The sequence below is a fragment of the Ranitomeya variabilis genome, chromosome 6 (assembly GCF_051348905.1).
Source record: "Ranitomeya variabilis isolate aRanVar5 chromosome 6, aRanVar5.hap1, whole genome shotgun sequence".
Lineage (NCBI taxonomy): Eukaryota > Metazoa > Chordata > Amphibia > Anura > Dendrobatidae > Ranitomeya > Ranitomeya variabilis.
In genome coordinates, this window is record NC_135237.1 from 508,181,219 (window position 1) to 508,204,708 (window position 23,490).

A 23,490-nucleotide genomic window follows, 5' to 3' on the forward strand; every position below is an offset into this window, starting at 1 on the left:
TGTCTGCAAATGGAGTTTGTGGTTTGGATTCTTATCCTAAGTCATGTATCAAGGCTCGTTGAAGGGTCTAGACTGACTTTTAGAATTGCAATATCCAATAGATGGCACTAGATATCAAGTCTTATTCCTCTCTGCAGAGGACATTTGCGTGTACAGAAAAAAATAATAATTCTCTTAAAACCTGCAGAAAAAGGAAGTCTGGAAGACAAGCTAATCTCTCTATCTATATATACACACATCTTTTTAGGGCAAGTCAACCACATAGGATGCAGTTCTTACTTCGGGCCCCATCTGTTAGTCCGAGTGCTAATCATGTTATTGTGGAGTAGGCCGGTCCATGTATTACAAAGATGGCCATTCATTTGAATTTCCAGTATCTACCGTTAAATTCATCCAGCAGAGAGCGCTTATTTGAATGCTTTTAATTTATAGTGCTAAATTCCGACAGGTTCTCTTTAATGTGCTTCCTCGCTAAGGTCATGTGCCCTTTTCATGTCTTCTGTTTCTTCCTGATTGCCTTCAACAATTTTAGTTGTATTTTTATTGCAGGCAGTAGTTTATTGTATTGTGCTACAAATAGACAAGTAGTATTCAGCTCTTTTATGGATTTTTTTTCTGTGCACATTTTCTTTCCGTTCACAAATATGTGTTTTTCCCTATATAGGCTGGGTGGTTGGATCCTTAGATATTCTGGGAAGTCCTGCCAGTCTCGTGCGGAGTATTGGGAATGGAATTGCTGACTTCTTCAGACTCCCATATGAAGGTCTTACCCGTGGTCCTGGAGCCTTTGTGAGTGGCGTCTCCAGGGGAACCACATCATTTGTAAAGCACATTTCTAAAGGTACGTCGGAGTCTGCGTTCTCAGAAGCTATTGTCATCTTGCTGGACATTCAGTGGAAATTGTTCATGTCAATATAACAGTTGTCCCACTTTTTATCAAGTGTAAAAATTTAGTAGATTGCACATAGGGACTTGTTCATGTGTCATTTCCAGCATACTTAAAGGGGACATTTCTTGAGATTTTTTTTATTTCAACTGAATACTTCCTTCAATTGATGCTGCTGCGCTGATTCTAGAACAGTTTTTCTTTTCCTTCTGTGCCCCTCTGTTGCAAAGTTATGCCTCCCAGTAATAAAGATAGAAATTTTCCCTTCAACCAATCGTGCGTGTACCACATAACTTGTCTGTAGCTGTTGGCTCTTTTGTCCAATCAAAACACGGCTGACCCACAGAGAAGTTCTGTGTTCCACGCCCATTTGATTGACAGGAAAACTTGCATCTTTATTACCGAGCATCATAACATTGGATTGGAGGGGCACAGAAGAAAAAGAAAAACTGTTCCTGAATGGGTGGAGCAGCAGCAATCGGAGGAGGAACTTAGCTTAAATTTAAAAAATACAGTGAAATGTCCTTTTTAAACCTTAATCTTTAGTATATACCAGATGTGATGTGTGAGGACATTGAATTGTAGAAAGTAAATATTCTGTAGAACTTGTAATATCTGTAGGCAGGAGGAAGAGCATTTCAGATAATAGGTGCAGCACTAGAGAGATTGTGGAAGAATGATTTACAATAAAAAATAGTAAGTGAAAAGGAGTTTAAACTGTTCTATTCTGTAGAAAATTATGACATTCACTATGTAAAAATTGGAAGCTCAGAGCTACTGGTCCTGGGTCTCCACCTATGCCTTTACATGCACCACACCAGTGAGTGTCATCATATAGTATAGAGTCTACATACATGCTGACAAAATGATTAATTAAATATCGTTTTGCCATAAGCGCTCCAAGTGTGATCAGAGGGCATGATATCACCGTTCTGCCCCGTCTTATAATAACACAGTTGTAACACGCATCTTACATGTAAAGAGATCAATTTATCAACAGACTAATGTCACATGTCAAATACATGTAAATAGGGACCGTAACAGCGGCAACTGCAGAATGCAAATAACACAAAACACAAACAAGCAGCCATAGAATCCCATAAAATACGTCTAAACTTTATTAAATATCAAATATATGACAATACTAAAAAAGACAGGTACAATATAGCAAAGGTGAGGAACAGTGTACACACTCAATGACCATACATCAAAAAAGGGCTAAAGGGTACCACCACTGCATCAACATAATCATAGCATATAGTTGTTTAAGGCACAAGAGCCGCAAATGTACCAAAGCAAATGCCTATATATTATATTGGTCAGTGCCATATAAGCATTCAAAGCAAATGAATCATGATGGAGTAATGGTAGAGCACGCCCCCTGAGGAAGAAGGTGGGTGCTCCGAAACGCGCGTCGGGGTGGGCTGACGGTCCTCCGCTGCTACACACATCGGGTACTCTACCATTACTCTATCATGATTCTTTTGCTTTGAATGCTTATATGGCACTGACCAATATAATATATAGGCATTTGCTTTGGTACATTTGCGGCTCTTGTGCCTTAAACAACTATATGCTATGATTATGTTGATGCAGTGGTGGTGCCCTTTAGCCCTTTTTTGATGTATGGTCATTGAGTGTGTACACTGTTCCTCACCTTTGCTATATTGTACCTATCTTTTTTAGTATTATCATATATTTGATATTTAATAAAGTGTATATGTATTTTATGGGAATCTATGGCTGCTTGTTTGTGTTTTGTGTTATCCGTCTTACTTATGCCATTGCTAGTCTTCTGTGCCATGTAGGTCCATGGGCAACCCCAATAGCTACATCCCTGTGTCTTCTGGTGGACTACATTTTATCTGTAGCCATTGAAGTGAGATAGCACTTGGGAGATTAAGGGTACTGTCACACTCTGCAACTTTCCAACGATCACGACCAGCGATACGACCTGGCCGTGATCGTTGGAAAGTCGTTGTGTGGTCGCTGGGGAGCTGTCACACAGACCGCTCTCCAGCGACCAACGATGCCGAAGGCCCCGGGTAACCAGGGTAAACATCGGGTTACTAAGCGCAGGGCCGCGCTTAGTGACCCGATGTTTACCCTGGTTACCATCGTAAAAGTAAAAAAACCCAAACCGTACATACTCACATTCCGGTGTCTGTCAGGTCCCTTGCAGTCTGCTTCCCGCACTGACTGAGTGCCGCCGTAAAGTGAAAGCAGAGCACAGCGGTGACGTCACCGCTGTGCTCTGCTCTTACATTCCGGCCGGCAGTCAGTCAGAGCGGGAAGCAGACTGCAAGGGACCTGACGGACACCGGAATGTGAGTATGTACGGTTTGGTTTTTTTAACTTTTACAATGGTAACCAGGGTAAACATCGGGTTACTAAGTGCGGCCCTGCGCTTAGTAACCCGATGTTTACCCTGGTTACAAGCGAACGCATCGTTGGATCGGTGTCACACACACCGATCCAGCGATGACAGCGGGAGATCCAGCGACGAAAGAAAGTTCCAAACGATCTGCTACGACGTACGATTCTCAGCAGGGTCCCTGATCGCAGTAGCGTGTCAGACACCGCGATATCGTATGGATATCGCTGGAACGTCACGGATCGTACCGTCGTAGCGACAAGGAAGTGTGTGCCAAGTAGCAGATCTTTTAAAGAGAGTATCTGCCTTTTTAAAATTTGGAGTAACAGCAGGAGATGTGATAACAAACCCCCCTAAAATAAGGAATACCTGTTCAATAGTCACCCCTCTGGTGTTCCCTTCTGGGCTGCGTGTCCTTCCCTGCAGTAGGGCTCATGTGGATGTACGTTGCGTCATCGCCCCAGGGAGAGGACCACCAGAGTGTCAGCGCTGGAGCTGCGGGGATTGAACTGCTAAGTATTTTTTTGTAGAATTTTTTAGGGTTTGTTCAGGATATCAGGCCTTCTTTCCCAGATCCCAGAGCTCCCACAATTGCTATCCTGACGCCCCACATGTACAATATGTATTCTGCATGTGGGAGCCAGGAATAGGATTATCTTCTGCCGTCTCAGGATTCATGAGCAGGATCTGGGGTACGCTTGATAACACTCGCTGCTTATATATCATATTCACTCCTGGCTACGATGCTGAATTATTACTAGCACTTGCCAGAGGGGAGATTTCATTTCCATGGAGCGTACTGGTAATAAAAATAATGAATAAATCATAAGTTCAGAAATATTAATATTTCTGTGTGGTCATATACCAGGAAAATCCCCCACATACCAGCACCATTACATTGATTTTAAGCTTGTATGGGTATATGATACTCATCCGCAATATATTGCAAATCCTGCTATACATCTACTGTGGGAGCCTTCCAAGAAGTGATGTGCTGACACCCCCCAGGAGTAATGTGATGCTGGCTGTGGATCCCACCGCACGTGATAGATGGGGAAACCTTAAGTGTGTTCAGTGTTCCTGTGGGCTATTAGAAACCCTACCCCGGCCAGCGGACGAGAGCGGCGAGCGTGTACAGACGGTGACATCTAGTGGAGACGTGCCGGGGACTGCGGCCAAAGCCTCAGAGTCCCTTATCATACTAACTGGGTCACAATTGTTCTTTGTGAGTCGCTCAATGTAAAAAATGAATCGATTTCCATAAAAAATACAAGTCAATTGTTTCTTGTTATCATTAGGAACCCTGACTTCCCTCACCAACCTGGCTACAAGTTTAGCCCGGAACATGGACCGGCTTTCTCTGGACGAAGAACATTACAACAGGCAAGAGGAATGGAGGAGACAACTGCCGGACAATCTGGGAGAAGGACTGAGACAAGGCTTGTCCCGCCTGGGGATCAGCTTACTGGGTAATGTGACAATATTCCTAGATCTAATCTGTGTATCTGGCTACAAAAAACACTGACCACAGAATAAAGCAAGAACAGGTGCAAGCGGCTCTGACTGCGTAATATACAAAGAAAGAATGCAGCAGCGCTCTGCATGCGCTAAGGTGTATGCAAACATTGCAGTGTAACGCCGTGTTTAATTAGTGCTGGATCCTAATACCTGCGCTTTAAAGGTACGCCTTGTCGTGGCTGGTGGGCTCGTATAAATTGGCCAATTTGTGCGCTAAGTAACTTAATTTTATATTAAGTATATTCTATATAGCAGTAATACAGTCTAAATGTCATATATTCAGTTTTTGCATTTATCTTAGCACTTACAGAGGCTGCTGTGTTCTGTTGTATCTTTCTGTTTATCTACAAAAAAAGAAAAGAGAGAAACCGCAACAGCCAGAGGCATTCCTGGGTGCCGTGTCCCCCAGGGAAATACCAAACCTTCACTATAGAAGATGAAAAATGGAGGCAGCACACCGGTAAAAGGTGAAAAAAGTGCTATTTAATAGCCCAAAATGGTGATGTTTCAGCTTGAGAAAGGCTCACACTTTGTGCAAACGGTCACCATTTTGGGCTGTTCAGTAGCACTTTTCACCTTTAGCTTGTGTGCTGCCTCCATGGTTTATCATCTATCTATCTATCTATCTATCTATCTATCTATCTATCTATCTATCTATCTATCTATCTATCTATTATCTATCTATCTATCTATTATCTATCTATCTATCTATCTATTATCTATCTATCTATCTATTATCTATCTATCTATCTATCTATCTACCGTATTTATCTATTATCTATCTATTATCTATCTATATTATCTATTATCTATCTATACAATATCTATCTATTATCTGTCTACATAATATCTATCTCTTATCTATTATCTATCTATCATCTATCTCTATCTTATCTATTATCTATCTATCTATCTATCTATCTATCTAATGTATGTCTACATGTAATTTATCAGCTCAGGGCTGTACAATGCCTGCACCCACCATCTATAAGGACTTGTGCTGTTTTGGGACTCTCTCTCCTGACGCACATTATCTGCTAGCAAGCGCTCCAGCACCAGATGCAGCACAATATGGCTTTCATTCTCAACTGCTTGTAGTAGACTGGGAATTCTAAAGTTTTTTGTTTCCATCTTACAATTAAAGTGACATATACATATATTTTTTTTACTTGCTGTGAATGCTGCTGGTCTCCTGAATCTGGGGTGTTTTTCTTTTGCTCTTGCGCCTCTCCTGACTTGAGCTCTGGCCCCCTCTTTCCTGTATGAAAATTTAGCTGCTTTGCCAACTGGGTGCGATCATCAAGGAGATTCCCAGAAAGAAGAGTTGAAGGTCACACCTACTTGGATAACAAGATTAGATTTATATACAGCAAAGAGGAGGCCATATCGCAGGAACACAGAGGCACAGGAACAGCGGCATTTTCTGGAAATAAAAAAAACAACATATTTGTGGCAAGTGGTTTTCTTTAAGCCTTTATGACATATCTGGATATGTATAAAATTGCTAATAGGATGCAGGACTCGTCTTCTGAACCCTCACCCAGCCGTCATTATCTTCATACAGTTTAATGCCCATGAAACTCTCCTTGGCTCTCATAGACTCGTATTGTAGGTAGTTATGATATATAGATAGGATTTGCTTTAGACTTACCAGAACTTTTCCTTTAAAGGGAACCTGTCACCCCCAAAATCGAAGGTGAGCTAAGCCCACTAGCATCAGGGGCTTATCTACAGTTCTGTAATGCTGTAGATAAGCCCCCAATGTATCCTGAAAGATGAGAAAAAGAGGTTAGATTATACTCACCCAGGGGCGGTCCCGTCCGGTCCGGGGCCTCCCATCTTCTTACAATAATGTCCTCTTCTTGTCTTCCTCTGGCGCAGGTGTACTGATTTGCCCTGTTGAGGGCAGAGGAAAGTACTGCAGTGCGCAGGCGCCAGGAAAGGTCAGAGAGGCCCAGCGCCTGCGCACTGCAGTACTTTGCTCTGCTCTCAACAGTGCAGACAAAGTACGCCGGAGCCGCAGCTTGAAGACAAGAAGAGGACGTCATCCTATGAAGATGGGAGGCCCCGGACCGCAACGACCATCGGATCGGACCGCCCCTGGGTGAGTATAATCTAACCTCTTTTTCTCATCTTTCAGGATACATCGGGGGCTTATCTACAGCATTCCAGAATGCTGTAGATAAGCCCCTGATGCCGGTGGGCTTAGCTCAACTTCGATTTTGGGGGTGACAGGTTCCCTTTAAGTATAATAGATGTAGGATAGCAAGTAATAGCAAAATAGAAGAAAAAGAAAAACCGCCGCCATTGTACCTACTCAGTCAGAGGAACGATTGAATGGTTTTGGGCAAGATTGCACCAACTTCCCTCCTTCACATGGGGTCTGTCATATTATGGAAAGTTTTTGTGATCTGCATGGGGGCGCACCAGGCGCAGTTACCCCCCTGCCGTGTCCTGTCTGAATCTGATGTTCTTCAAGTGATTTTTCCGTTTATATGTAATAAACTGTACGATCATTAATGCACATTAACAACCAGCGCTGTAACTCAGGAGATAAAAGCCCTTTTGGCTTAAAGTGAAGTAAACAATAAGAATGGAAAAATTCAAGTTTGTGGAGTTTTACTTGAAACCCGAGCCAATGTTATATTGGAACATGGTTTTATTGTATAATTGTAAATAATTGAAACTGAGAATTTTCGTTATAGTGAAGACGGAATTATTTTCTATTTTCCTTGAGAGAAAAGTCTAGCAGTTCCCAGGTAAAGATTATGGCGGAAAATCTGTCTCATTGAACATCTCAATGTTTGATCTGCCAGAAGCATGTTATGGAGCTGGAGGAGCGGAGCAGATTGATATAAGGTTTTGTGGGGAAAAGATTCAGTACTAGTAATTTATTCATTTAAGTCTACGAATAGGAGTCCAGTAGGTGGTCCGTATGTAGGACCTCCCACAGGACACCTAAGTACAGAAACAGTATAAATTGCAAGTTATACTGCGTAATTTCCCACAAAACGTTTTATCAATCTGCTCAGTGCTGGAGCGCAGGTAGGATACAGCTGGAGCCCAGAAGAAAAACAAAAACTTTCCTAGAATCAGTGGAGTAGCGCTAATTAGAAACTAAATGGTCCTCTCTAAAGAAGTCATACAGGTCCTTCTCAAAAAATTAGCATATAGTGTTAAATTTCATTATTTACCATAATGTAATGATTACAATTAAACTTTCATATATTATAGATTCATTATCCACCAACTGAAATTTGTCAGGTCTTTTATTGTTTTAATACTGATGATTTTGGCATACAACTCCTGATAACCCAAAAAACCTGTCTCAATAAATTAGCATATCAAGAAAAGGTTCTCTAAACGACCTATTACCCTAATCTTCTGAATCAACTAATTAACTCTAAACACATGCCAAAGATACCTGAGGCTTTTAAAAACTCCCTGCCTGGTTCATTACTCAAAACCCCCATCATGGGTAAGACTAGCGACCTGACAGATGTCAAGAAGGCCATCATTGACACCCTCAAGCAAGAGGGTAAGACCCAGAAAGAAATTTCTCAACAAATAGGCTGTTCCCAGAGTGCTGTATCAAGGCACCTCAATGGTAAGTCTGTTGGAAGGAAACAATGTGGCAGAAAACGCTGTACAACGAGAAGAGGTGACCAGACCCTGAGGAAGATTGTGGAGAAGGACCGATTCCAGACCTTGGGGAACCTGAGGAAGCAGTGGACTGAGTCTGGTGTGGAAACATCCAGAGCCACCGTGCACAGGCGTGTGCAGGAAATGGGCTACAGGTGCCGCATTCCCCAGGTAAAGCCACTTTTGAACCATAAACAGCGGCAGAAGCGCCTGACCTGGGCTACAGAGAAGCAGCACTGGACTTTTGCTAAGTGGTCCCAAGTACTTTTTTCTGATGAAAGCAAATTTTGCATGTCATTCGGAAATCAAGGTGCCAGAGTCTGGAGGAAGACTGGGGAGAAGGAAATGCCAAAATGCCTGAAGTCCAGTGTCAAGTACCCACAGTCAGTGATGGTGTGGGGTGCCATGTCAGCTGCTGGTGTTGGTCCACTGTGTTTCATCAAGGGCAGGGTCAATGCAGCTAGCTATCAGGAGATTTTGGAGCACTTCATGCTTCCATCGGCTGAAATGCTTTATGGAGATGAAGATTTCATTTTTCAGCACGACCTGGCACCTGCTCACAGTGCCAAAACCACTGGTAAATGGTTTACTGACCATGGTATTACTGTGCTCAATTGGCCTGCCAACTCTCCTGACCTGAACCCCATAGAGAATCTGTGGGATATTGTGAAGAGAAAGTTGAGAGACGCAAGACCCAACACTCTGGATGAGCTTAAGGCCGCTATTGAAGCATCCTGGGCCTCCATAACATCTCAGCAGTGTCACAGGCTGATTGCCTCCATGCCACGCCGCATTGAAGCAGTCATTTCTGCCAAAGGATTCCCGACCAAGTATTGAGTGCATAACTGAACATTATTATTTGATGGTTGTTTTGTTTGTTATTAAAAAACACTTTTATTTGATTGGCCGGGTGAAATATGCTAATTTATTGAGACAGGTTTTTTGGGTTATCAGGAGTTGTATGCCAAAATCATCAGTATTAAAACAATAAAAGACCTGACAAATTTCAGTTGGTGGATAATGAATCTATAATATATGAAAGTTTAATTGTAATCATTACATTATGGTAAATAATGAAATTTAACACTATATGCTAATTTTTTGAGAAGGACCTGTATATATTCAGCCTTTTTCCAGCATGGATGCAGGGTGGTGGGTAAGATGAACATTTTAAAAGCGATGTTCAAGAAAAACTAAGAAGTTTAAAAACTTTTTTTAATTTACTGTAGCAAAAGTCGGAAGTGTTTTTTATAGATTTTTATGAAGATGTGGCCAACAAGCCCATCTGCCACGGCCGACATATTCCGATTTTTGAGTCTTGCTCTGATCAGTCGCCCTCTGCCCTTCTCTGGGTCTCATTGCTCGGCGGTGAGAGGTGCAGGTTTATGTGACATTTGCTTTCCGCTCAAACAAAATTATAAGCCTCTTCTCTCACCACACGGGAAGAGGAGAACGATTGTCCAAGCCTTGTCCTGCTGGATCCATGCAGTACGTGTTTACATGACTGTGTCCTTCTTTCCACTCTGATGCTCACGAGCATTTCCCAAAGCACTGTCAGAAATTACTTTTTCCTGCTAAGAGGCTTGAAACCAAAGATCATGTCTGTTTTTGGCAAATGCTTTTATTCCTCGCGAAATAACAATTCTGAAGCGTCTTTTCCTAAAATTCTGTGTTGTGCTTTTCTGCTCTTATTCTTCTTGGAAATGTGTGTATAAATTGTTTTGTTAATCATTTTTTCTTCATTGTCAAACAGTCCCGATAGAAGAAAAAGCTAAAATCTATATTTATTGGAGACAGTGAGAATCTTTTCTTGTACATCCATGAGTCACAATGCCCCCAGCATTCCTGAATGGGTCGGGATATGGGAAGTGTCGTGTAAATAAAAAGAAACTATTGCTACATCCAATAGTTCAGTGTCAGAAGGCAGCTCTTCCATAGTGGCTTCATTTGTGACATTGCATGGAGCCATTTTTGTGATCAGCGTTATTAGTTGTCTATTTAACTAGTTTTGGTAGGAAACCGGCTTCCCTCATGGAGACCGATTCATCATGAGTTTTATTGGCAATGCTTTATGGGCCTCCCTGCTAACACCCTTGCACCTCTCCAGTCCGTCCTTAACTCTGCTGCCCGACTAATCCATCTCTCTCCTCGCTACTCCTCCGCTTCCCCCCTCTGCAAATCTCTTCACTGGCTCCCATTCCCTCAGCGTATCCAGTTCAAATTACTAATAGTGACCTACAAAGCCATCCATAACCTGTCTCCTCCATATATCTCTGAACTGATCTCCCGATATCTTCCCTCACGTAATCTCCGGTCCTCCCAAGACCTCCTTCTCTCCTCCACACTTATCCGCTCCTCGCCCAACCGCCTCCAAGACTTCTCCCGAATATCCCCCATCCTCTGGAGTTCTTTGCCCCAACACGTCCGGTTATCCACCACATTCGGATCCTTCAGATGGAACCTGAAAACACATCTCTTCAGGAAAGCTACAGCCTGCACTGACCCCGCTGCCTCCTCATTACTACCGGAGCTACCGCCTCACCAACACCGGAGCTCCTGCAACCCCCAACCTAATGTCTCCTTCCCCACCATCCTGTAGAATGTAAGCCCGCAAGGGCGGGGTCCTCGCCCCTCTGTATCAGTCTGTCATTGTTAGATTGCTTACTGTAAGTGATATCTGTAACTTGTATGTAACCCCTTCTCATGTACAGCACCATGGAATCAATGGTGCTATATAAATAATAATAATAATAATATGCAGTGGAAATCTCCGACGTACGTCTTACTGAAGGCTCAGATGTGATGTGAAGTCTTAGGGCAAGCACCCATTGAGTTGTTCACAAGGAAGGCGCTACTGGAGTCGGCAACATTTTTATTTCTGAAGCTTTTTGGCGCGTTTTTGGTCAAAGCTTATGTCTTTGCCATCTGAATGTTTTTAAAACTTGTTTTGTGTTATCTAATGAGCAACATGAAAAATGGTCAGGTTACTTCTTTTAGCCGCCTGGCTTCTTTGGAAACCTGAAGCAAAACGCTAAAAAAATGGAACTTATAAACAGCAAGTGCTTTTTACATTGCAGTTTGTGTTTATTCTTTTTAGCATTTCTTTAGCTCTTTTTCAGGCGGGGTACGATCGGAGAACCCTGAATAAGACGTAGTTTGCACATACTTTTACTATACCAAGATATGAGGCTTTTTTTATGCCCCCTGCCTCCATTATGCCACAATTTCATGTGTCCGTCTATGTGAATTATGATGCGGCAGGATTTTTTTAATAAGGATGATTGATTCTCTGTAATTAAATATATTGCGATGAGTTTTGTAAAGCTTTGCTCGCTTGTGGTGCGTTCTTTGTTGGCTGCAGGACATTATCGGCATGCACGCAGGGTATGTACACATGTACTGTATCTTGTTGTACTTCATGTGACACGAGCCGCCCTTTCAGCTGCCTTCTCTGTTCCATTGTCCTAAGGATGGCAGATCAAAACGACCATAGACATTCCATGGGAAAAGGTCGCAAGAGATGACTCTCTAAGGATTTGTAGATTTTCATAATATGTGGTACGTTGGTCCTGAAATTACAATCACAAACCACAAAAAGGTCCCAAGAGGAAGTGGTGAAGCGTTACATGTCGGGCCAGAAGTGCTGGAAGTGATTTACGTTTAGCATCCAATGATGTGGGTATTGTCATGTGATAATCCTGCAAATTCCACTCGGAGGTTCTGCTGAGGTTAATCCCAGGATCCCGGCAGTACAGTGACCTCTGTCGCACGCAATAGAGAAGTCATTGTCTTTTCCTAGAGGATATTGGCACTTTCATCCTTTCCAGTGTTAGTATATAAGACCCATATACAGGGGGTGTGACTGGGCTGGTCTCCTGTGTTCTCGATGCCGGGGGGGTGCCAACAAGGCTCTCTGCCTTGGCTTAAGTATTTAGACACAGGGCCTAGGCTGAGCGTTAGCTATAGATGTTCCTTTATCGTAGGCAGTGGGCAAAGATTCATTGTGGAGCTTCCCCCTCACAAAATGTATCGTAACATATATTATATTGTATGCAGGACTATAATTCATTCATAGTGGTCCTATATCACAACCATAAATAGACCTAATAATTATCTTTATATAGAACCAACATACTTGGTAGCAATTTCCAATTCGGAGGGTTCCTGCGCAATCCTCATCAGACGTTACAGAGAAGGAGTAAGGGAAGTCACAAGCTTACAATGTATAAGGAGATAGGGTGACGCAGAGGGAAAAGTGCTCGTATGGTGTGGTCCAGCCATCTTCATATTAATTACAGGTGTTCATGTAAGACTGCGTGATCCCATCACCAGCCAGTATCTGTAAATATTCATAGGGTGGGGGAAACTACGGAAGGAAGGTTAGCAAGGTGATAGACCTGCTTAAAAAAAGTGTTGTAGTAGGGCACATGGCCATTGAGAATTCATTCATTTGGGTAAGCGGATTCAAGAGAACTGATACAATAAATATTATCACTATACTACACACATCCAGTGGGTGCGGAAAGTATTCAGACCCCTTTGCATTTTTCACTCTTTGTTTCGTTGCAGCCATTTGGTAATTTCAAAAAAGTTCATTTTTTCTCATTAATGTACACTCTGCACCCCATCTTGACTGAAAAAAAAAGAAATGTAGTAATTTTTGCAGATTTATTAAAAAAGAAAAACTGACATATCACATGGTCATAAGTATTCAGACCCTTTGCTCAGTATTGAGTAGAAGCATTTTGAGCTAGTATAGCCATGAGTCTTCTTGGGAATGATGTAACAAGTTTTTCACACCTGGATTTGGGGATCCTCGGCCATTCTTCGTTGCAGATCCTCTCCAGTTCCGTCAGGTTGGATGGTGAACGTTGGTGGACAGTCATTTTCAGGTCTCTCCAGAGATGCTCAATTGGGTTTAGGTCAGGTCTCTGGCTGGGTCAGTCAAGAATGTCACAGAGTTGTTCTGAAGCCACTCCTTTCTTAGTTTAGCTGTGTGCTTAGGGTCATTGTCTTGTTGGAAGGTGAGCCTTCGGCCAATTCTGAGGTCCAGAGCACTCTAGAAGAGGTTTTCATCCAGGATATATCTGTACTTGATCGCATTCTTATACCCTTCAATGACAACCAGTCGTCCTGTCCCTGCAGGTGAAAAACACCCTATAGCATGATGCTGGCACCACCATGTTTCACTGTTGGGATTGTATTGGGCAGGTGATGAGCAGTGCCTGGTTTTCTCCACACATACCGCTTAGAATTATCACCAAAAAGGTCTGTCTTTGTCTCATCAGACCAGAGAATCTTATTTCTCATAGTCTGGGAGTCCTTCATGTGTTTTTTAGCAAACTCTATGTGGGCTTTCACATGTCTTGCACTGAGAAGAAGCTTCCGTCAGGCCATTCTGTCATAAAGGCCCGACTGGCGGAGGGCTGCAGTGATAGTTGACTTTGTGGAACTTTCTCCCATCTCCCTACTGCATCTCTGGAGGTCAGACACAGTGATCTTAGGATTCTTCTTTACCTCTCTCACCAAGGCTCTTCTCCCACGATTGCTCAGTTTGGCTGGACAGACAGGTCTAGGAAGACTTCTGGTGGTCCCAAACTTCTACCATTTAAGGATTATGGAGGCCACTGTGCTCTTAGGAACCTTGAGTACTGCAGAAATTCTGTTGTAACCTTGGCCAGATCTGTGCCTTGCCACAATTCTGTCTCTGAGCTCATTGGCCAGTTCCTTTGACCTCATGATTCTCATTTGGTCTGACATGCACTGTGAGCTGTGAGGTCTTATATAGACAGGTGTGTGCCTTTCCAAATCAAGTACTATCAGTTTAATTACACAATACTGGACTCCAATGAAGTACAGAACATCTCAAGGAGGATCACAAGGAAATGGACAGCATGTGACTTAAATATGAGTGTCTGAGCAAAGAGTCTGAATACTTATGGCCATGTGATATTTCAGTTTTTCTTTTTTTATTAAATTTGCAAAATTTCTACATTTCTGTTTTTTTTTTCCAGTCAAGATAGGGTGCAGAGTGCACATTAATGAGAAAAAAATGAACTTTTTTTGAATTTACCAAATGGCTGCAATGAAACAAAGAGTGAAAAATTTTAAGGGGTCTGAATACTTTCCGTACCCACTGTACATAGTGCCGCTATTCTGCATACACATATATAGGACAACTTTATGAAAAACAAATAAATACACACATATATGCACAATACACACATACACAATACATAGAGTACACACTACACACACACAATACAATAAACATATTACACATTTATGCACAATACACAAACATTACATATACATTAAAAAAACATATATATTACACATATACAGGTGCTTCTCACAAAATTAGAATATCATCAAAAATATCATACAGCACTCTGTGAACAGCCAGCTTCTTTAGCAATGACCTTTTGTGGCTTACCCTCCTTGTGGAGTATGTCAATGACTGCCTTCTGGACATCTGTCAAGTCAGCAGTCTTCCCCATGATTGTGGAGCTACTGAAACAGACTAAGGGTATGTGTCCACGTTCAGATTTGCTTCAGGCTTTGGTCAGGATTTTATGCAGGTAAAATCCTGACCAAAAATGCACCTGAGGTCACTGGCAGGTCACCTGCGGTGTTCCTGCGTGTTTTGCTCATTGTAGCAACATGCTGCGTTCTGAAAAAACGCAACGCATGTGCGTTTTGCGGGAAAAACGCATGCGTTTTTTAATGCACAGTGGAGACGGGATTTCATTAAATCCCCTCCACTATGCTGTAACATCTGGACGCTGCGTTTTTGACACTGCGGCTCAGCGCTGCGTCAAAAACACAGCGTTTCCTGAACGTGGACACATACCCTCAGGGGCCTTTATAAACACTTAGGAAGCCTTTTCAGGTGTCTTTTGTTAATTATTCTAATTTACCGAGATAATGACTTTTGGGTTTTCATTGGCTGTGAGCCATAATCATCAACATTAACAGAAATAAACACTTGAAATCGATCACTCTGTTTGTAATGACTCTATATAATATGAGTTTCACTTTTTGTATTGAAGAACTGAATTAAATTAACTTTTTCATATTTTAATTATGTAGGAAACACCTGTGCATGCACAACACACAACCATTATACATTTATGCACAATGCACATATTGCATATATACACATTAAACACACACATATACATATATTATTTTTTATATATATACACAGTACATATATTACGCCCACAGTACAAATGCACACATGTATACACCACTCACAAAATGTTAGGGATATTTGCTTTTCTGGTGAAATTTATGGAACACGTGAAGAGTTCACGCTACAGTGATATTTTATCATGACAGTAGGGCGTTTAAATAGAAGCTGCAATGGTGATTTCCTCATCTAAAACAATTTATTGAAACAAAAGCCAACAACAGTGGTGGGTATACCCCCCAAAAAATGTCAATGTTACAATAACTTGTCCTGTGGACTTCAGCATCGATTACAGCTGACAACGACGTCTCATGCTGTATACACAATTATATACACATACACATTAGACACGCTCCCCTCCCCCCTCTAGCGCTATATACACACTTATATACACATACACATTAGACACGCTCCCCTCTAGCGCTATGTACACACATATACACAATACACATACACATTAGACACGCTCCCCTCTAGCGCTATATACACACTTATATACACATACATATTAGACACGCTCCCCTCCCCCCTAGCGCTATATACACACTTATATACACATACACATTAGACACGCTCACCTCCCCCTCTAGCGCTATATACACACTTATATACACATACACATTAGACACGCTCCCCTCCCCCCTCTAGCGCTATATACACACTTATATACACATACACATTAGACACGCTCCCCTCCCCCCTAGCGCTATATACACACTTATATACACATACACATTAGACACGCTCACCTCCCCCTCTAGCGCTATATACACACTTATATACACATACACATTAGACACGCTCCCCTCCCCCCTCTAGCGCTATATACACACTTATATACACATACACATTAGACACGCTCCCCTCTAGCGCTATATACACACTTATATACACACTTATATACACATACACATTAGACCCGCTCACCTCCCCCTCTAGCGCTATATACACACTTATATACACATACACATTAGACACGCTCACCTCTCCCCTCTAGCGCTATATACACACTTATGTACACATACACATTAGACACGCTCACCTCTAGCGCTATATATACACTTATATTATTATTATTATTTATTGTTATAGCGCCATTTATTCCATAGCGCTTTACATGTGAGGAGGGGTATACATAATTAAAAACAGGTACAATAATCTTGAACAATACAAGTCATAACTGGTACAGGAGGAGAGAGGACCCTGCCCGCGAAGGCTCACAATCTACAAGGGATGGGTGAGAATACAGTAGGTGAGGATAGAGCTGGTCGTGCAGCGGTTGGTTGGTCGGTGGTTACTGCAGGTTGTAGGCTTGTCGGAAGAGGTGGGTCTTCAGATTCTTTTTGAAGGTTTCGATGGTAGGCGAGAGTCTGATGTGTTGTGGTAGAGAGTTCCAGAGTAGGGGTGATACGCGAGAGAAATCTTGTATACGATTGTGGGAAGAGGAGATAAGAGGGGAGTAGAGAAGGAGATCTTGTGAGGATCGGAGGTTGTGTGTAGGTGAGTACCGGGAGACGAGGTCACAAATGTATGGAGGAGACAGGTTGTGGATGGCTTTGTATGTCATTGTTAGGGTTTTGTACTGGAGTCTCTGGGCAATGGGGAGCCAGTGAAGGGATTGACAGAGGGGAGAGGCCGGGGAATAGCGGGGGGACAGGTGGATTAGTCGGGCAGCAGAGATTAGAATGGATTGGAGGGGTGCGAGAGTGTTAGAGGGGAGGCCACAGAGCAGGAGGTTGCAGTAGTCGAGGCGAGAGATGATGAGGGCATGGACTAGGGTTTTTGCAGATTCTTGGTTGAGGAATGAACAGATTTGTGCAATATTTTTGAGTTGAAGTCGGCAGGAAGTGGAAAGGGTTTGGATATGTGGTTTGAAGGAGAGTTCAGTGTCAAGGATTACCCCGAGGCAGCGAGCTTGTGGGACTGGGGAGAGTGGGCAGCCATTTACTGTAATGGTTAGGTTCGTTGGGGGAGTCACGTGAGATGGGGGAAAGATGATGAAGTCTGTTTTGTCCATGCTAAGTTTCAGAAATCTAGCGGAGAAGGAGGATGAAATAGTGGACAGACATTGAGGGATTCTGGTTAGTAGGGAGGTGATATCTGGTCCAGAGATGTAGATCTGTGTGTCATCAGCATAGAGGTGATACTGAAAGCCATGAGATTCTATGAGCTGTCTCAGGCCAAAGGTGTAAATGGAGAAGAGCAGGGGCCCTAGAACTGAACCTTGTGGGACTCCGACAGATAGGGGGCGAGGTGAGGAGGTGGTGTGTGAGTGGGAGACGCTGAATGTCCGGTCTGTAAAGGTACCGTCACACTAGGCGATATCGCCAGCGATCCGTGACGTTGCAGCGACCTGGATAGCGATATCGCTGTATTTGACACGCAGCAGCGATCTGGATCCCGCTGTGAAATTGCTGGTCGCTGCTAGAAGGTCTGCACTTTATTTGGTCGCTAGGTCGCCGTGTATCGCCGTGTTTGACAGCAAAAGCAAGGATACCAGCGATATTTTACACTGGTAACCAGGGTAAACATCGGGTTACTAAGCGCAGGGCCGCGCTTAGTAACCCGATGTTTACCCTGGTTACCAGTGTAAAAGTTAAAAAAACAAACAGCACATACTCACCAGCGCGTCCCCCAGCCTCTGCTTCCTGACACTGACTGAGCGCCGGCCCTAAACTGAAAGTGAAAGCACAGCGGTGACGTCACCGCTGTGCTGTTAGGGCCGGAGCTCAGTCAGTGTCAGGAAGCAGAGGCTGGGGGACGCGCTGGTGAGTATGTGCTGTTTGTTTTTTTAACTTTTACGCTGGTAACCAGGGTAAACATCGGGTTACTAAGCGCGGCCCTGCGCTTAGCAACCCGATGTTTACCCTGGTTACCCGGGGATCTCGGCATCGTTGGTCGCTGGAGAGCGGTCTCTGTGACAGCTCTCCAGCGACCAAACAGCGACGCTGCAGCGATCGGCATCGCTGTCGCTATCGCTGCAGCGTCGCTTAATGTGACGGTACCTTTAGGTATGATGAGATCCAGGATAGGGCCAAGTCTGTGATGCCAAGGGATGAGAGCGTCTGTAATAATAGGGAATGGTCCACTGTGTCAAAGGCAACCGACAGGTCGAGGAGGAGGAGAACAGAGTAGTGTCGCTTGCTCTTGGTGGTTAAGAGGTCATTGGTGACCTTAGTTAGGGCAGTTTCAGTGGAATGGTGTGACCGGAAGCCAGATTGTAAGCGGTCAAAGAGGGAGCAAGAAGAGAGATGGGAGGACAGTTCAAGGTAGACGTGTTGTTCCAGTAGTTTGGAGGCATAAGGGAGAAGTGATATAGGGCTATAGCTAGATACAGAGGATGGGTCAAGAGAGGGCTTTTTGAGGATAGGTGTGATGGAGGCATGTTTAAAGCTTGAGGGGAAAACACCAGTTGTTAGTGATAGGTTGAAGAGATGGGTTAGGGTTGGGATGAAGATTGTGGTGAGGTTTGGGATGAGGTGGGATGGGAGCGGGTCAAGTGCACAGGTGGTGAGATGCGATCTTGAGAGTAGAGTGGAGAGTTGATCTTCTGTAATGGTGGAGAAGTTGGTTTTATATACACATTAGACACGCTCCCCTCTCCCCTCTAGCACTATATACACACTTATATACACATACACATTAGACACGCTCCCCTCTCCCCTCTAGCACTATATACACACTTATATACACATACACATTAGACACGCTCACCTCCCCTCTAGGGCTATACACACTTATATACACATTAGACACGCTCCCCTCCCCCTCTAGGGCTATACACACACTTATATACACATACACATTAGACACGCTCCCCTCTCCCCTCTAGCACTATATACACACTTATATACACATACACATTAGACACGCTCACCTCTCCCCTCTAGCGCTATATACACACTTATATACACATACACATTAGACACGCTCCCCTCTCCCCTCTAGCACTATATACACACTTATATATACATACACATTAGACACGCTCACCTCTCCCCTCTAGCACTATATACACACTTATATACACATTAGACACGCTCCCCTCCCCCTCTAGGGCTATACACACACTTATATACACATACACATTAGACACGCTCCCCTCTCCCCTCTAGCACTATATACACACTTATATACACATACACATTAGACACGCTCCCCTCTCCCCTCTAGGGCTATACACACACTTATATACGCATACACATTAGACACGCTCCCCTCTCCCCTCTAGCACTATATACACACTTATATACACATACACATTAGACACGCTCCCCTCTCCCCTCTAGGGCTATACACACACTTATATACACATACACATTAGACACGCTCCCCTCCCCCCTAGCGCTATATACACACTTATATACACATACACATTAGACACGCTCCCCTCTCCCCTCTAGCGCTATGTACACACTTATATACACATACACATTAGACACGCTCACCTCCCCCTCTAGGGCTATACACACACTTATATACACATACACATTAGACACGCTCCCCTCTCCCCTCTAGCGCTATATACACACTTATATACACATACACATTAGACACGCTCCCCTCTCCCCTCTAGCGCTATGTACACACTTATATACACATACACATTAGGCACGCTCCCCTCTAGCGCTATATACACACTTATATACACATACACATTAGACACGCTCCCCTCTCCCCTCTAGCACTATATACACACTTATATACACATACACATTAGACACGCTCACCTCTCCCCTCTAGCACTATATACACACTTATATACACATACACATTAGACACGCTCACCTCCCCCTCTAGGGCTATACACACACTTATATACACATACACATTAGACACGCTCCCCTCTAGCGCTATATACACACTTATATACACATTAGACACGCTCACCTCCCCCCTCTAGCGCCGTCACATACCAGCATGTGTGGAGAGCATGTAACACACAGCACACTTCTGTATTAGAAGAGCTTAGTCCATAACAACTAAGAATACTTACAGCTTCTTCTCAGTCTATTATTACCCATCAGTGACATTTTGATAATATAACAATACAAGAAGATGTTGGGTTTTTATTTTATCTATATCAGTATAAACCTCAGTCCTGATAATAATATGTAATAGTAATTATTACAGTTATTGTAATCTGTCGCTAGCGAGGTCTGAGCGGTCGGCCTTTTTGATGCAGAGCTCTAGATTCCCTATATGTAAAGTCATAAAGTTAGAGTCATTCTGTCACCAGGTTTTGTTACTCCATCGAGGGTTGCCAGAAATTCCTGAAAAGTCCGTAAAAATAGATGACTTTTTTTCCCCCTTGTATACAATTTTTTATGCATGTGTAATTTTTGTGTCTCTTATAACCTTATTATGACTGTAATTATCACCAGTGTGCAGTGTACAGTAAGTACAGCTAATGTCTTCATATCAGAGTTATGGTTTGTAGACAATTATCACTTATAATCTTAATGACTTATTATGGTTTTTCAATGTGAACATCAAACGTTTTTTTCTGTCTCTGATTATTTGATATGCTGTCCAGAAAACAAAATCAAATTCGCTACCCTGAACCAATAAGAATGCAGCATGATGTAGGGGCAGATACCCTGATTCCAGTGATGTCACTTACTGGGCTGCTTGCTGTAGTTTTGCTAAAACCATTGTTTCATCTGCTTCAGATCTAGCAGTGCTCTGAATGCTGAGCCCTGTATAACCCCGCCCACACTACTGATTGGCAAAGATCTGTGTACACTGTGCATAGGCAGAGCAGAAGGCTGCCAGTCAGTGGTGGGGGTGAGGTTATACAGAACACATGAATATGGAGGACTACATGGCAGCAGGTTTACTAGTGATAATCTCCTGCTGATAAAAGTGATTTTATCTAAGCTACATCAAGAAGCTCAGTAAGTGACACATCGCTGGAATCAGGGTCTCTGTCTCTACATTATGCTGCTGTCAGATTAGCTGCTAAAAACCTGGTGACAGTTTCCCTTTATATGATAACATTGTGTCTGCATGCGGCCACCACTAGAGGGAGCTAGCAATAGTCAGAATTGTACATCTTCTATTAAAGGGTTCACCCCCAAAACAAGATTTGTTATTGATCCACAGGACAGAATATGAGTGTATGATCGCTGGAGGTTCAACGAAATGGGACCCCAGCTAATCCTGGAAGCAGACGTCCCTTGTGTGAATGTGGCATTTCTAGGTGACTGTCTATAATATCCATTCCGTCAGTCTTATAGAAGTGATTAGAGCGGTGGTCAGGTCACACATCGCACAGGAGACTTCGGGACCTCCGTCCTTGGGATTAGTGTGACCCCCATTTCTCATCTGGGTGATGAATGTTTGTTCTTATTCTATCTAGCAGCCTGCGGCCAGACCTTTAATAATGGTGACAAAGCCTTAATATGGAAGCGGTCATCTGCTTCACGTGTGCCCTCATCACATGTGAGGATTCGCTTTCTCGTGACCCTACTTCTACCACTAAAGGGATTTTAAGTGTGAAAACGAACATTACATTTTGGCTGTATCCGCCGAGCGTGCATCATTGTCCTGACCTCAGCGTGAAGCCAGGACTATGAATATGGATGACTCTATGTGCTGTGTACTCCGTTATTAGCCCCAGGGGTCAGCGTGCGTCCAGATCGCCCCCGATCACATTGTATCTAATATATAACACCTTAATTATAAATCCAGAACCAGGTCCAGGGATGAGTGATGAGACAGGTACAAGCGTGAGAAAATCCCCCTTTCCAGCCATATTTCTGAAGCCCCCGCGTATTGCGTTCCATATGCTCCAACGCGAGCAGCGGCTGTAGCTTCCCCATCCACGTCTGCAGCCATGATGCAGAAATATTCCAGTGTTATTGGAGATAGCAGGCCTGGCCGTGTCACTGACAGATTTTTGAATGTCACCTCCATCTACAAAAGCCTTTCAAATCTCCATAGTCCAAAAAATCTAAAGGAAAAATGAGAAGAACAGCAAAAAAAAGCAATACCATTAAATTGCTGGGAAGGATTGTGTCCCATGGTAAAGTTAATATTCGCTCATTCACTCCAAAGAAATTAAGTGTTTCAGTGCCGAGCTCAACGAGATCGTGTTTCACGAGGTCTATTGGTTTTTAAACAACAAAAGCTATAAAGACAGAAGTAAAAACACACATATATATGTCATGTATTGGCCGGGTGCAGACACCGCTGAGTCAGCGGGCGGGTGACGGAGCAGTCGGGGACATGGACGCGGCATTAATCACAGCGACGTTACGGCTTCTAGGGGGCAGCGGACGCTGGGGGTTATAGTCACCTTAGAATTATTGCATCCGGAAAAAAACGAATTTGGGATTTGCTGGCTGGGAATCCACGATGTATTACCGTATCCTCATTGTGGGTGACATTTATACACTATGGAAATAATCCGCAACAGAAACTCGCCTTCCGTGGGGATTCGGGGTCGGTTCTATCGATTCATGCTGCAAATTTTCAACACTGATCTCAACTTTTGCAACTAAACATTGATATCCGTGACATATCTGTATGTAACCCAGGCGGAGGTTTGTTGCTGATTTGATGCAGATCCACTGCAAAATGTGCATCAATTTACACTTAGATCTCCTCCTCGAATGTCCTTATCTATCTAACTAGGCCGAAAATGCATTCCTGAATGCCTGATATGTGTGCTCTGCGATGCTGCTACATGAGGCAACATATCACAGGAGGAGGAGTACTGACCTGACCTGATCCGGTGATCGTGCTTGTAAGGTCTGCAGCAAAGAGCTTGGAAGCACTGCATCCTTGCCTATGAGATCTCCTGCATCTGCGGCAATGAGCAGTAAACTAGAACATTATAAGTCACTCAGATAATCGTTACAGGACTAGGTG

General features: G+C 43.3%; 1 protein-coding gene across 3 annotated transcripts in view; it reads left to right on the top strand.

Moving 5' to 3' along the window:
• Positions 1-23,490, top strand: part of VPS13B (vacuolar protein sorting 13 homolog B) — a 1,111,190-nt gene that overhangs the window by 1,076,447 nt on the left and 11,253 nt on the right. For all 3 annotated transcript variants that reach the window (XM_077270879.1, XM_077270877.1, XM_077270878.1), the window contains exons 57-58: positions 665-841; positions 4,559-4,729. In XM_077270879.1, the coding sequence (XP_077126994.1) occupies positions 665-841; positions 4,559-4,729 (348 nt within the window). The remainder of the gene's footprint in view (positions 1-664; positions 842-4,558; positions 4,730-23,490) is intronic.